At 41.2% G+C, this 14,611-nt stretch overlaps 1 protein-coding gene across 1 annotated transcript in view; it reads right to left on the bottom strand.

Moving 5' to 3' along the window:
- The window catches only part of ATL3 (atlastin GTPase 3), a 50,902-nt gene that overhangs the window by 35,877 nt on the left and 414 nt on the right, over nt 1-14,611 (bottom strand). Inside the window, exons 2-3 of the mRNA XM_007462104.1 lie at nt 3,311-3,525; nt 3,027-3,170 (exon numbers count right to left, since the gene is read on the bottom strand). Of these exons, the coding sequence (XP_007462166.1) occupies nt 3,027-3,170; nt 3,311-3,525 (359 nt within the window). The remainder of the gene's footprint in view (nt 1-3,026; nt 3,171-3,310; nt 3,526-14,611) is intronic.

Below are 14,611 nucleotides of genomic sequence, written 5' to 3'. Positions count from 1 at the left end.
CATGGCCGTTGAGCCTGCTCGTCCGGAGCCTGTGCTCCGCAACGGGAGAGGCCACAACGGTGAGAGGCCCACAAACCGAAAAAAAAAAAAAAAAAGAAAGCATCTACCGGGGGGTGGGACGAATTGGGAGACTGGGATTGACATATATACACTACTACGTATAAAACAGATAACTAATAAGAACCTACTGTTTAGCACAGGAAACCCTATCTGTGGTGACCTAAATGCAAAGGAAATCTAAAAAAGAGTGGACGTATAACTCACTTTACTATACAGCAGAAACTAACACAACATTGTAAAGCAACTATACTGCAATAAAAATTAAAATAAAAAACGCCTACCACACATTACCAGAAATGTAGAAACAGAATATGATACAGAAAACAAGAACTGAAATGAAGGTCATAGGGCCTTGTTGTGGTACCGTCTCTAAGAGTCGCTATGTTACCCACAGCAGGCCCTTAACTCACTGGGTCATTTTACAGCATCTCTAAAATGAAGATCGGACTTCCATTTCCAGTCAAAATGGAATAACAGACTGGATTTATCCTCCCACCTAAAACCAAACGTAACAGACAAAATATATGAAACAACAGTTTCAAGACATTGGACACTGGGTAACAAAGGATAATGATCCTTGAAAGAAAGGAAAGAGATGAGGTGAGCCTTACAGTTGACCCAGCTAACTGGCCAAGGCACAGGGAGGGGGAACCCAGGCAGAACCACCAGATTCTCTGAGTCAGGAAATACAGCTGAGAGTCAGGAAGACCAAGGAAACGGGGGTTCTTAGGCAGAGCACCTGAGTAGAGAGCTACTGAGACAAAGAACACCAGGGATCTACAGAGGGTACCCATCAAGTGTTCAGCTGAGTCCTGACCAGTCCATGTGAATAAGGAAACGACCTGAGGCTGGAGAAAGAGCCATTCAAAAAGGGTTAGAGGGGGCTTCCCTGGTGGTGCAGTGGTTGAGAGTCCACCTGCCGATGCAGGAGACATGGGTTCGTGCCCCAGTCCGGGAAGATCCCACATGCCATGGAGCGGCTAGGCCCGTGAGCCATGGCCGCTGAGCCTGCATGTCCGGAGCCTGTGCTCCCCAACAGGAGAGGCCACAACAGTAAGAGGCCCGTGTACCGCAAATAAACAAAAAAAAGGGTTAGAGGGAACACTACCTAAGGCTCACAGAGGGCCAAGAACAGCACCTGTTCCCTCCAGTCAGACTACAAAAACCCCATAAAAGCAACTAGACAAAAAGACACGTTAGACACAAGAACAAAGGATAACACCAATTTCTCAGCAGAAGTAATGTCAGCAAAAAGGCAGGGGAGGGACTTCCCTGGTGGCGCAGTGGATAAGAATCAGCCTGCCAACACAGGGGACACAGGTTCGATCCCTGGTCCGGGAAGATCCCACATGCTACAGAGCAACTAAGCCAGAGAGCCACAACTACTGAGCCCATGTGCCACAACTACTGAAGCCTGTGCGCCTAGAGCCTGTGCTCCACGACAAGAGAAGCCACCATAATGAGAAGTCCATGCACCGCAACGAAGAGTAGCCCTGCTCGCCGCAACTAGAGAAAACCCGCACGCAGCAACGAAGACCCAACGTAGCCAAAAAAATAAATAAAATTAAATCTTTTTTTTTTGCCTGCGTTGGGTCTTCGTTGCTGTGTGCGGGATTTCTCTTTCTCTGGACACAAAAAGTCAAGAGCAGTTAATGGTAACTGCATGGGTAAATATATGGCTTTTTTCTTATTTAAATATCTTTAAAAGATAACTGACCATTTAAACAAAAATAAAAACAATGTTATTAAAGCAAAATAGTGACTAAAGCTGGGAGGGGAGAAATGGAACATCAATTAAATTTCAGTAAAGCTGTTAAAAAATTAAAAGCTGGATAAAAATAACATCTAAAGATCCTTCCATGCAAAAGTTTCTAATGTTATATTCCAAAAACTCCTTATTCTCCTACATTCTCTACCCTTAAAAAAAATGTGTGATAATCTCCCCATTTTGCTACACATTTTCTATATGTGTATCTATGCTAAAAAAAAAAAAAAAAAGAGGGTTTTCCAATATACCTTTCTCCTGAAACTTTACTAAAAAAAAAAAAAGAGAAAGAAACAAAACATTAAAAGAATAAGGAAAAGAAATAGAAGCTGTGGAAACAGTGATCAAGAGTTCATGCATCAGGGACTTCCCTGGTGGTCCAGTGGTTAGGACTCCTAGCTCCCAATGCAGGGGGCCCAGGCTCGATCCCATGTCAGGTAACTAGATCCTGCATGCTGCAACTAAAGATCCCACACGCAGCAACGAAGATCCTGCATGCCGCAACTAAGCCCCAGCACAGCCAAATAAATAAATAAATAAACATTAAAAAAAAAAAGTCGTGCATCAACTGTCCAGCTCTCAAAATATTTAATTACTTAACATCAAGGAAACGGCTGAAGCTGAACAACCTGAAGGGGGGATATGAAACCTGAAGGCCTGGAAAGACTCAAAAATGAGAGGCACAAACAGCTGTGAAGGTATGCTTTAGGGTGAGGCTAAAAACAGAAGGAATGGGTTAAAGTCTGTTGAAGAAACAGTCATAACCCCAAATCCCCTCTTCCACTTTAGGAGACACATGACTTGCCCCTGCTGACCCTTACAAAGAAACCTGGGGAGAAGCTCTATAACCAAAGCTTACTAGGCTCAGTGAGGTGGGTAAGACGCCCTGCTGACAGCTGGAGGGGTGGGGGGAGTGAATGCTTACAGGAGTAAGAGTGTAAAGAACAGAAGTAACATCTGAACAGCTGAGAGCATTAGCCTTTGGGAAGTGAAAATGAGCAGAGGACTAGAGCACCTGACAGCTATTTTTCGTTAGAAGCCTTATGTTACTCTTTGACCTTTTAAACTATATTCATGAATTAGTTTTAAACAGGCACTTATATCATTATGATAAAAATCATTTTTAATTGGATTATCAGGCTACACATTAAAGTTCTCATTTTGTTGTGTTTGTTAGTTTCTAAGTCTTTTTCTTCCTTACCTTCTTCCCATCTGGCTTCTCCACAGTGAAAACCTCACTCCAGATCTGGATCCCAGTGGTTTCTGGGTCAGAGCCCCCTCTCCATGAAAACCCTGTTAACGGTTCTTCTGGGTCACCCAACCAATTTGAACGGCCACCTTCCTTCTATAGGAGAAATAAGAAATTTCCATTAAGCCTAAAATTTCGAGTAACTTTACACATGAAGGATAATTCATGAGCTTAGTTTGCTCTTTTGGACATAACAGTCTCACTTTCTAATTTGAAATGAAATAATTCTACTTTACCTGGAAATATAAGTATCGTAGCATTAAGTCCAGAAAGAAGGACTTGCCCTTTCGGAAGGCACCAGCCACTGACACCACCACCACATCAAGGTCTCGGATGTGTTCCTGTAAGAGGATGCTGGCCAAGGCTTTCTCTTCTAGCTCAAAGGCATGTTGGTCTTTCTGAACCAAAACAACCTGCACTGGACAAGGCTTTCCACTCTCCATAGCATCACCTATGTTGTTGTAGAGAAAAAAAAATTAGTTTCAAATATTTTTAAAATATGTATTTTTTTAACATGGGAAGAGTAAAAACTTCTTAAACACGGCTCAAAGCACCAACCATAAAAGAAAAAAATGACAAATTAGACTTCATTAAAATTAAGAATTTTTGTTCATTAAAAGACATCCTTAAGGGAGTAAAAATGCAAGTCACCGGCTAGGAGGAAATATTTCTAACACCTAAATCCAAAGTACTCATATCCAGAATCATTATAGAAAAACAAAAGAAAAATACAACCATTCCACCTTTAAAAATAGCAATGGGTAAAAGATTATGAACGAGCATTTCATTCAAAAAGGATATCCAGGACTTCCCTGGTGGCACAGTGGTTAAGAATCCGCCTGCCAATGCAGGGGACACGGGCTCAAGCCCTGGTCCGGGAAGATCCCACATGCCGCAGAGCAACTAAGCCTGTGTGCCACAACGACTGAGACTGCGCTCTAGAGCCCACGCGCCACAACTACTGAGCTCATGCGCCACAACTACTGAAGCCCGTGCGCCTAGAGCCCGCGACAAGAGAAGCCACCGCAATGAGAAGCCCACACACAGCAACAAAGAGTAGCCCCTACTCGCCACAACTAGAGAAAGCCCGCGCGCAGCAACGAAGACCCAATGCAGCCAAAAATAAATAAATAAATAAATTACTTTAAAAATAAAACCATAATGAGATACCACTGTCCACCCATCAGAGTGGCTAAAATTTCAAAGACTGACAATATCAACTGTGGGACTGTGGTACAACTGTAATTCTCATACATTCTGATAGGAATAGAAAAAAACGTTAGGCAGTATCCACTAAAACTAAACATAACTATGATAAAGCAATTCCACTCCTAGGTATACACCTAAGAGAAATATATGTGTATATCTACCAAAAGACATATATACAAGAATGTTCACATGAGCTTTATTCAAAATGGTCCCAAACTAGAAATAACCCAAACGTCCACCAATAGTAGAAAGGGTGACTGCCACCGCTAAGTCTTTTTTTTTTTTTTTTTTTTTTTTTGGCCGCAACACGTGGCTTGTGGGATCTCAGCTCCCTGACCAGGGAAACCCTAACCCTAACCCGCGGCCCCTGCAGGGGAGGTGCAGTCTTAACCACTGGAGCAACCGGGGAAGACCCTAAGCCTTTTAAATACATCATTTTACTTAATCCTCAGAACAACCCTACGAGGTAAATAATACTGCTCCATTTTAAAAACAAACTAAGGCTTACAAAAGTTAAGCATCTTCCCCAACAGGTTCTGGAGAAAAGCTTGAAAAGATCTTTAAGTGGCTGTTTTGCAGATCACTCTTAATAACCTAGTCAAGGTTTTAGGGACAATTAATTCTTTAGTTCAAAATTAAGCACTAACCAGTAGTTTCTCTCCTAGAGTTGAAAGCACAAAGATATTAATTCTTTGAAATTCAGAGCCACTTAGCTATGTGGATTTATGGAAGGTTTACAAAAACACAGCAGTGGAGGGCTTCCCTGGTGGCGCAGTGGTTGAGAGTCCGCCTGCCGATGCAGGGGACACGGGTTCATGCCCCGGTCCAGGAAGATCCCACATGCTGCGGAGCGGCTGGGCCCGTGAGCCATGGCCGCTGAGCCTGCGCGTCCGGAGCCTGTGTTCCGCAATGGGAGAGGCCACAATAGTGAGAGGCCTGCGTACCGAAAAAAAAAAAAAACAGCAGTGGGGCCTATGAAATGAGGCAAAGCACTATTTCCCTTCCCTAAGTGTATGTACTAAAGGAGATGTTTTTAGGTAGTTAAAAGGACACTTGTTTTATTTTAATAATTATGTATTTTAATGACTATTAAACATTAGGAAACAAAACCATGTTTTAATGGATTATTGCTTAGAAGGAGGCTAAGTTTTAAAAACTAATCAATATAAAGTAAATTGAAGGACAAATATTGAGCATAGAACAGGTAGGCAGATTTGGCCAAAATCATACACATGGTCCCAGAAACACTTTCATCTGGGAAGCACTGAAGGCTGAATGATCACAGCAGGCAAAGTCGACAAAATGGCTTGACTGCCAGACTCTAATCTTTAAGTATGGGAATTGCTGCTCACTTTTTATTTTTTTTACTTTCATTTTTTGGCTGCATTGGGTCTTCGTTCCTGACCATAGGCTTTCTCCAGTTGTGGCGAGCAGGGGCTACTCTTCATTGCACTGCACGGGCTTCTCATTGCGGTGGCTTCTCTTGCTGCAGAGCACAGGCTCTAGGCACGCAGGCTTCAGTAGTTGCAGTACGCAGGCTCAGTAGTTGCGGCATGCAGGCCCTACAGTGTGCAGGCTTCAGTAGTTATGGCACGTGGGCTCAGTAGTTGTGACGCATGGGCTTAGTTGCTCCGCGGCATGTGGGAGCTCTCCGGACCAGGGATTGAACCTGTGTCCCCTGCATTGGCAGGCGGATTCTTAACCACTGCGCCCCAGGGGAGTCCCGCTGCTCGCTTTTTATACTTACTGTATCAGGCAGCAACAAAAGGGTTCTTGCCACTTTTTAATTTTTGCAAACTGTTGGAAAACAATTTATAAACATTGATTCAGTGTCATTCTAGCATTATAATACATATATACTAATACTTTTCTTTCCCATTATTTCCTATTATAAAAAGGAAACATTTCTGTAAATAATCTCTTAGAGTTCTTATTGCCATAACAGCAGGTGAATCCAGGACCTGAAGACCTTCAGTCTTTTATATAAAAGAAATGAAAACAATTTATCCACACCTTATGGATAAGCCACAAGGTTAAGTACTGTGCAGTACTCAAAGCAATACCAAACAAAGTCCCTGAGATGGCTGGTTGCTCCCCCAATATTCATTTTCTCTTCCTGCTATGGTAATAGATTTTTAGCTGGGCATATAAATGCTCAGAAGAAACACATTTCCCACCCAACCTTGTATGTAGGGTATCACTGTGTGACTAAGTTCTGACTGGAAATGATATAGCAACTTCCATATCATACATCTTCCCCCTTCCTGCTGGCTATATGCGAAAGTGGGAGCGTGTCACCCTGGACCAGGCATGTGAGGGCAACACCCTAGGAATATTGGAGCAACAAGAGAGGTAGGGCTGAGGACTTGGTGTAGCAGAACTGCCATGCTGGCTCACTTTCATATGAAAGAAAAATGTCTACCTCGTTTAAATCACTTATTTGGAGGCTCTACGAGATACAACCAAACCTAGTAACCAATACAATAGTCCCCCAGGACTTCACAATGGAGTTCATGGTACTGGCTCTTTCAATTTTATCTATTTCACTATTAAAGTTTATGAGCAGTGTGAATGTACTGACACAAAGCAGGCACACAATAAACAACTGTAAAAAGGATGGATGATATGTACTGTAATATAGTTGAAAGCTACCACCCTAAGGATGCAGGTGATATTGCCAGGGCAACAGGTATGGAAGATAAAGTTACCTGGGCTACAAACAAGATAGAATAATCACATGACAGAAATGTATGCAGTTGTAGACAACGAATTGCACTTCAAGAGAAGATGAAGACCACTAAGAAGGACAGTTTAAAAAAAAAGTGATAAAGCCTTCCCTCATCTCTTCCTCTTTCTGCCTATAGCAAAGTGAAAAAGAAGAGAACCAGGCTATATTTACTTGAGGGAGCTGGGGTGATCCTGCATTTCTCTCCGACAGTATACTGGGCACACCAGATTTTAAAAGATCTTGTTCCTTTCGTTTGGATCCACTTAAGGGAAAAATCATTTTAAACTGTACACATCACTAATAATTTAATTGAAACAAATAGAGCTGCTCACTTTTCACCACATTATCTTTATCTCTCACTTCCTAAGACGAGAGAACTGTATTATTGATCGTCCAAGTAAAAATCTTATTTCCACTCACCCTTTTCTAGATGTCATGTAAATTTCCTTTGCTGATTTATCCTCGCATCTCAGACAACCTGCCCCCCAATCTCATAGATCCCTTAATCAAAACCTCAGGGCCCTCTCCTTTACCCATGCCACCTTCCAACCTTTCCTGCCTGTTAGGTTGATCATGCAAGTCAACATCCCCGAGTGTTGCTTTAAGGATGTTACCTCATCCTTCAGGGATGAATGCCTTCATTACAGTACATAAACATATCATGACAGCAACTACATAAAAAAAAACTATCAAGGACTTCCCTGGTGGCACAGTGGTTAAGAATCTGCCTGCCAATGCAGGGGACACGGGTTCAAGACCTGGTCCAGGAAGATCCCACATGCCACAGAGCAACTAAGTCCGTGTGCCACAGCTACTGAGCCCATGCTCTAGAGCCTGCAAGCCAAAACTACTGAGCCCGCGTGCCACAACTACTGAAGCCCGCACGCCTAGAGCCTATGCTCTGCAACGAGAAGCCAACACAATGAGAAGCACACGCACCGCATCCAAGAGTAGCCCCCACTCGCAGAAACTAGAGAAAGCCCGCGTGCAGCAACAAAGACCCAACGCGGCCAAAAATAAATAAATAAAATAAAATAAATAAAACAAATTTATTTAAAAAACTACAAAAACATTTTATGGATTGATGGCTGAAAGCTAAAAAGTCTCCATCCTGTAAGTCAAAGCCTTTCAGCATTCGCCCTACTGCCTTCGCTCCTCTAATTCTTTATTCTCCTCGTCCGCCCAGGTAAATTTATACTCATTGGTCTTCCCCCTAGGAGCAAGTTAGGATGCACGTCCTGTCCTGTCTTGACGCCAACATTTCAAATATACAGCCTATTCAACCATTTGCTCTCATGACCTGAAATGTTTCTTCCACTTGACTCCAACAAACACTTGCTCATCCTTCAACAATCACCTTCACCCTCCCTCTGTCCTGATGGCCCACCCCATCCTCTCAGAGTCCATCACTTTGCACAGTACACTAAAAGCAATCAAGAGAGACGGCAGGGCTTAAATCCTTACTTTCTCACCTCTAGAATGTAAGCTCCATGAGGGCAGAAATTTTTGTCTCTTTTCTTCAATGCTATATCCCCCAAGAACCAGAACAGTGCCCACAGAGAGTAAACATCCAATAGACAGTTGGGGAATAAACGAAAAACTCCACCATTTAGTCACAATGGGACTGTGGATAAATTTCTAACCATTTGTAGCTCCATTTATTTATAAATCTAATACCCATCTCAAAGCAGTGTCTGACACATATTAGGGACTCCATGAAAAGAACCCACTTCCCTATTTCCACTAAAACCTTTACTATTACTCCACTCATTACAACATCATAATATTGTAATGAGCTCCTGGGAGCCCCTGGGGAGTAGGGAAACTACCACATTCAGCCCCAGGATCTACCATAGAATAATAGCTTCCTAGTATTGTAAACACTAAACCCTATAGTACATGTAAAGAACCTCAATAAAAGTCAGTTTCTTCCCTTCCTCCTCCCAGTCTCCTTTCTTTGTCAACCTCCCTGAAAGTGTGTCTTCATCCACTTATCTACCCATTCCCTTCTCATCACCTTGCAATCTGACTTTCCTCTGTCTCTGTTGAAACCATTCTCTAGTTCATCAATGACCTCTCCTGCCAAATCCAACAGGCGTTTCTTGATTCTCATTCAACTCTACACCTGTGATATAACACACTGGCCAACCACTTGTAAAACTTCTTAAAACCTTTGGACTCCACAACAGTGCCCACTCCTAGTTCTCTTCCAGCCTCTTTATCACCCCCTTTCACCGGTTCTCCTTTTCAGCCTCCTGTGATACCCACCAACGCCCTGCTTTAGCCTTCTGCAGTTCTCATCCTCTCCCTGAATAAGCTCTTTATTCTTATAATTGCACTATACCCTCTATTTTGGTGATGCAACTTGATTAACTTCTAACCTGCACTTAGGTCCAAATGTGCAACTGCTTAAGGGACAGAGTCACCTGGATATTCCACCATCAGCTCGCTCTCAGAGGAGTATTATATAGAAATATATGGGTACAAGAGTCAGGAGACAAGTTCCTGTTCCAGTTCTACCACTAACAACCTGTGTGATTCTGGGCACGTCTAGTCTTCAGTCTCAACAGTAAAATGAGTCACGATTTAACCTCTAGCAACCCTTTCAGTTCTAACATTTTATAAGTCTACATTTAGTATCATCAAAATGAATCCTCTCAGCTGCCCCGCTTCTCTCAAATCTCCACATTTCAGCTTTCACATCTTCCCTGATTCCATCTTCCTATATGAAACGTACCACCAGACCCTATCATTTCTTCCTTCTATGACTTAAGCTCCTGGTTTGGCAAAAACTGTTGTTGTAACAGTGAAGGAGTATCTACAGGAGAAAGGCCTTCCCTAACAATCAGGAAAGACCAGATTTCTGGGCCCAGTTTTGTACTAACCGTAACAACATGAGTAAATCACTTTACTTCTCTGTGTCTCAGTTTCGTCTACAAAAGCAGGCAGTTAGGTAAAGCCATTTTATAGCTCTAAAATTCAATCTCTCTTGAACAATTGAAAATTTCCTGAATATCTAAATTGGCTAAACTTGCTGGGTAACGTATTCATGCCTTGGCTTAATTTAAAATTGTACATTCCTGGCTAAAGAACAGATCAAAATTTACGATGATAAAAACATTAAAGCAACTTGCTCAGCAAGGACCCCACCAAAGACTTGGGGGTTTGTTTTAGGAGTTTTTTAAGGGGGAGAGATACTCCATTTGCAGTGAAATTACTCCCACTTCTCAGTAATCTTATACTCCGGAGATCTAACCTCCAGGGATAGTACTAGAAAAACCTTTAAGTGGCAACCTTATATGCCTTCTCCCTTTAGCGAAGCAATCATTTCCCAAGGTCTAGATACGCATTCTGAGATAACAACAGTAATGCTCACTTACATGAACAGTTAATGTTCGATATGAAGAGGTAATACTCTATTATGTTCATTTATGAGTAACAGATGTGACATTTTATACACATACAAAGATATGGCCTGACCACAGTCACATCTATCATCTCTCTTTTTTTTTTTTTTTTTTTTTTTTTTTTGGCCACACCACACAGTTTCTAGGGTCCTAGTTCCCCGACCATCTGTATACATTTAAGTCAACTTAAAACCTAAGTTTAGGGAAAACCTAAGTTTAGGGAAAACCTAAGTTTAGTGAACTTAAAACCTAAGTTAAAAAAAAAAAAGTTAGTGGTAGAACTATATCATACTGCCAATTCTGATTAGTGCTGTAAATAGCTCATAGTAATACCGCATCAGCCATCATTTCGAAGTATGTAGAAATGTTGAAAATATTTGGATAATTAAAAAGGACTCCAATAGTTGATGTGGAAGCTACAACATTTTTTCTAATTACTTTTAAAGTACTGACGTATCCTTTACTTTGGACACAATACACCTTAATCCAGACTAACCAACAGGTTTAAGTATGCCTATTCAAACAATCGCTGTATGATTGGATTCAATGGAAAAGCTCTGCACTAAAACAAAAACAGACAACCCAAATAGAATGGCTGAAAGACTAACAAGTGAAATTAATTATTATAGGGACAAATTTGTAGAGATCTGAGCAAATTACAGCACTGATTCTGCCTAGAATTATTTCTGAATTTTCAAAGGACTGAAAGAAAAAAAAAGTAGCTGCTCAGGCTAAATAAAAGTAGATGAGACTACTGAATTATAATTGGCCTTTCTGCTCCTATGGAAAACATAAATTTTAAGAAATAAGTTCTATCAGAAAAAGCATCATGGGGAAAAAAGTTTAAATGTCCCTCAAATACTTGAGAAGACCATCTGAACAGTGATAAATTCAATGAAACTAGTTATTTGGAAGCAATTACAATTGCTATTTCAGATAATTCAGACAATTTAGTAGATCAAGTCAACAGTTTAGACCAGGGTTTCTCAACCTCAGCACCACTGATATTTTGGGCTGGATAACTCTTGGTTGTGGGGAGCTACCCCATTCACTGCAAGATATTTAGCAGCATCTCTGGCCTCTACCCACTGGATACCAGTAGTGCTTCCTCCTGATTGTGAGACCCAACAATGTCTCCAGACATTGCTAAGTGTCCCAACCAGGCAAAATCGCCCTGGGTTAAGAACCACTGGGGTAGAGCCAGCCGCAGTACTCATCCTTACTGTCCGGAGAGTTTTGAAAAGCAAATCCTAACTACAGTTATAGAAACATTTCACTGAGTAGCGTGCATGACTCAGGGTAAAGTTATGACCTGAGTTTTCCACTCTCCTTCTGAAATACCACATTTTCTAAAGGGCAAAAGCAACACACCCAAAAACAGAAGCATACCATTTTCATGCCTGTTCTTACTGGCAGTCTTTAAAGTTCCTAATTCACAGAAAAGGCCAAAGAAAACACATCATCATATGTAAGGCTAAGTACACTAAAGCCCTCAGCCAACTCTACAACTGCTGGGTGTGGCTCTTTTTTGGTGATGGTGAGGGAGTGCTTTTATACACTGTTAGGTCTCAAGGCAGTAAGCATGCCGGTAGATACACGTATATTTTTAAGGTTGTTTCAGTGAAAATTCTATTTAAATACAACTTAACAGAATAGGGGAAATTTGTACCTTAGCAGAGAATGCTGAACAAAACCACATTTTCTTTGTCAATTAAGAATTCTGTAGTGCTTAATGGATTTAGGAAGATCAACTATGACTAAACAGTATTAAAGATTCAGAAATGCAGAGACTGCGCTGAATCTAAAAATGATGCCAGGCTACACTACAGGCATCTAATTTAATACAGCATTTAACAGAATAGATGTCAGGCTATTCTATTAAAAAGATTAAAATCTTTTTAATAGAATGAATTCAATATTCATCTTATTTGACTTTACCCTAATAATAAGACCACCCCCAAAATCAATCTGGTTACCTGAAGGTTTTAATTACCTGTATTCCAGGTGAATAAGCTTTAACTGGCAATACTTGATTTGGAGTCCTTATCATTTCAAGACAAAAAGAGTTAATCTACTTCTTTGCTTATTCACCTACTATACCACTAAAACCTATTTTCTGATTTGTAATATATTGATATTTTACCTGTGAAATATATGTAACACATTCTAACAATCAAAACATATTCTAACCATCAAAACACATACCAGTAAAAGGCATTCTTTAGTTATGTTCATGGAAGAGTATCAACTCGATACAAAAATACTGATATTACAAATTATACTTCCTATAAAGTAATAAATCAATTGAAATTAAGCAACCACCTACAGAGAAATTTGTATATATTAGTACAGAAATTAAATTACTTGGGTTTTGGAGGTTTTTTTTTAACTGTTGACTAGCCCCTCAATATATTAAATCAGAATCTGTGAGTGGGCCCCAAGCATTGGCAGGTTTTAAAAACCCCAAGTTATTCTAATGTGCAGCAGCAGGGCTGAGAACCACAGCTCTACGGCAATTAAAAGACCTTTTTCGTTTAACTAAAAGCTTTCCACTCACTTTTCCCCCTTGATATATTTTAGAGAATATGCTCCTAGAATCTCAAAGATAAGTCAGGAAAATGTTTTAAAATTCAGACTAACTTTAAACTGTAGTTGTGTTAAACAATTTCTCAGTATAAGACACAAGGCCATAGAAAGTTTAACAGGCATGCCGAATCACTGCAGGTAAATTTTAAGCCTCAAGCAAGTTCACACAACCTAGGGTTCCCTAAGGTACTTGAAAGAAATCTTAGACTATGTGACCAAACTGTGAGTAATGACTACCACTGGGGAAGTAGAGATGACTTTATATTTCTTGCTTCTCACAATTCTCTATTATTTCATTTTAAATAATTAGTGTGAGTATACCTTTTATTTTATGACTTAGGAATCATAAAAATGAAAAATGCATGTGCTACGCCATAGAAAACCAATTCTAAAAAAGCCTAATCTAAACAAGTCCTAGTTAGTGAAAACTAAGACAATTATGCTAGTACACATCATCACACTTATCCTTACTTTTTACTACTTTTCTTAATTTTATGATTACTCCAATAAGACAGTTAACAACAGCTAATAAAACAACCTGCTCTACTAGTGTAATGCTTCATTAGGTAGAGGTCTTTTTCAATCAAGCGTTTTCTTTACAGGTGTTAAAGCAGCAACAGAGATTTCTATACTATGAGCTGGTTTCTGTGGGGGTTGGAAAAAAACAGTAATTTGAAATTCAGTACACTGCAATGCTGAATACTTTGTCGCGGTTTAAAACCACGTAGGTTTTGCTTCTCCAAAAGCGAGCCAAAATGTGAAACCACGTTTTTGGTCCGTTAGTTCTTTTCTCTCCTTCCCAAAACATTCCATCCAACTTCGTATTCAAACTTGAGGACTAGGATTTATGAAAAGAGTCTTCAAACAATGTTCTTTTCTTCTTTTTCTTTTTGCCTTTAGATTTCGCCAGTGAAAACTTCTGGCCATTTCAACAGCACACACAGTAAACAAGAATAAAGCCAGGTAGAATGACAGATGAAATTAAAATCCATGAATTTATGGTGACTGTTTTTTCTTTAATACTTTCCCTATGCTTTGTGTCTTCAAGAAAGCAAAAGAACAACGTACTGTACCAAACGTACTAAAAGAACTTCCTAAAAATCAATTTAGGCCACATTCTTTTATCTCCTTAGGGAGATAAGTGCGGGTTGAAAATCAACTTCCCTAATACCTCCTCTAACTCAAGGTCTTTAGGATAAAAATAAAGCTTCCAACTCAAAGACGCTTCGCAGCCCTCCAAAGCTTTTTAAAAGGCTGAACAATAAAGCATCTACCTTCCCCACTCCCTGGGCCCGTTAATACGGCCAGAGCCACTCGGCCCGAAGTTTCCCGGCCCGCGAGCGAGCGAAGCGCCTAGGCAGGGAGAGGGCAGCAGCCCGGAGCGCCCAGCTTAGCCTCTAAACGCCGCCCCAGGACCACCGACCCTCGGGGGCCGCCCGAGGTAGGGAGAGGAAGGGCCAGATGGGCGGCGGCAGCCCCGAGGGGCACTAACGGCCTCTTCCGGGCCAAGGGCCCGACCCCCGAAGGCGGCCGCCCCCAGCCGGTAGCAGAGGAAGGCGCCGCCCGCGTCCGACTGGCCCGGCCCCGCGAGCTGCCCTCGGACCCTA

Source organism: Lipotes vexillifer, unplaced genomic scaffold (assembly GCF_000442215.2).
Source record: "Lipotes vexillifer unplaced genomic scaffold, Lipotes_vexillifer_v1.1 scaffold1129, whole genome shotgun sequence".
In the NCBI taxonomy this organism is placed as follows: Eukaryota; Metazoa; Chordata; class Mammalia; order Artiodactyla; family Lipotidae; genus Lipotes; species Lipotes vexillifer.
Note: the sequence above shows the minus strand (reverse complement) of the source record. Positions and strands in the feature narration are given on the sequence as shown.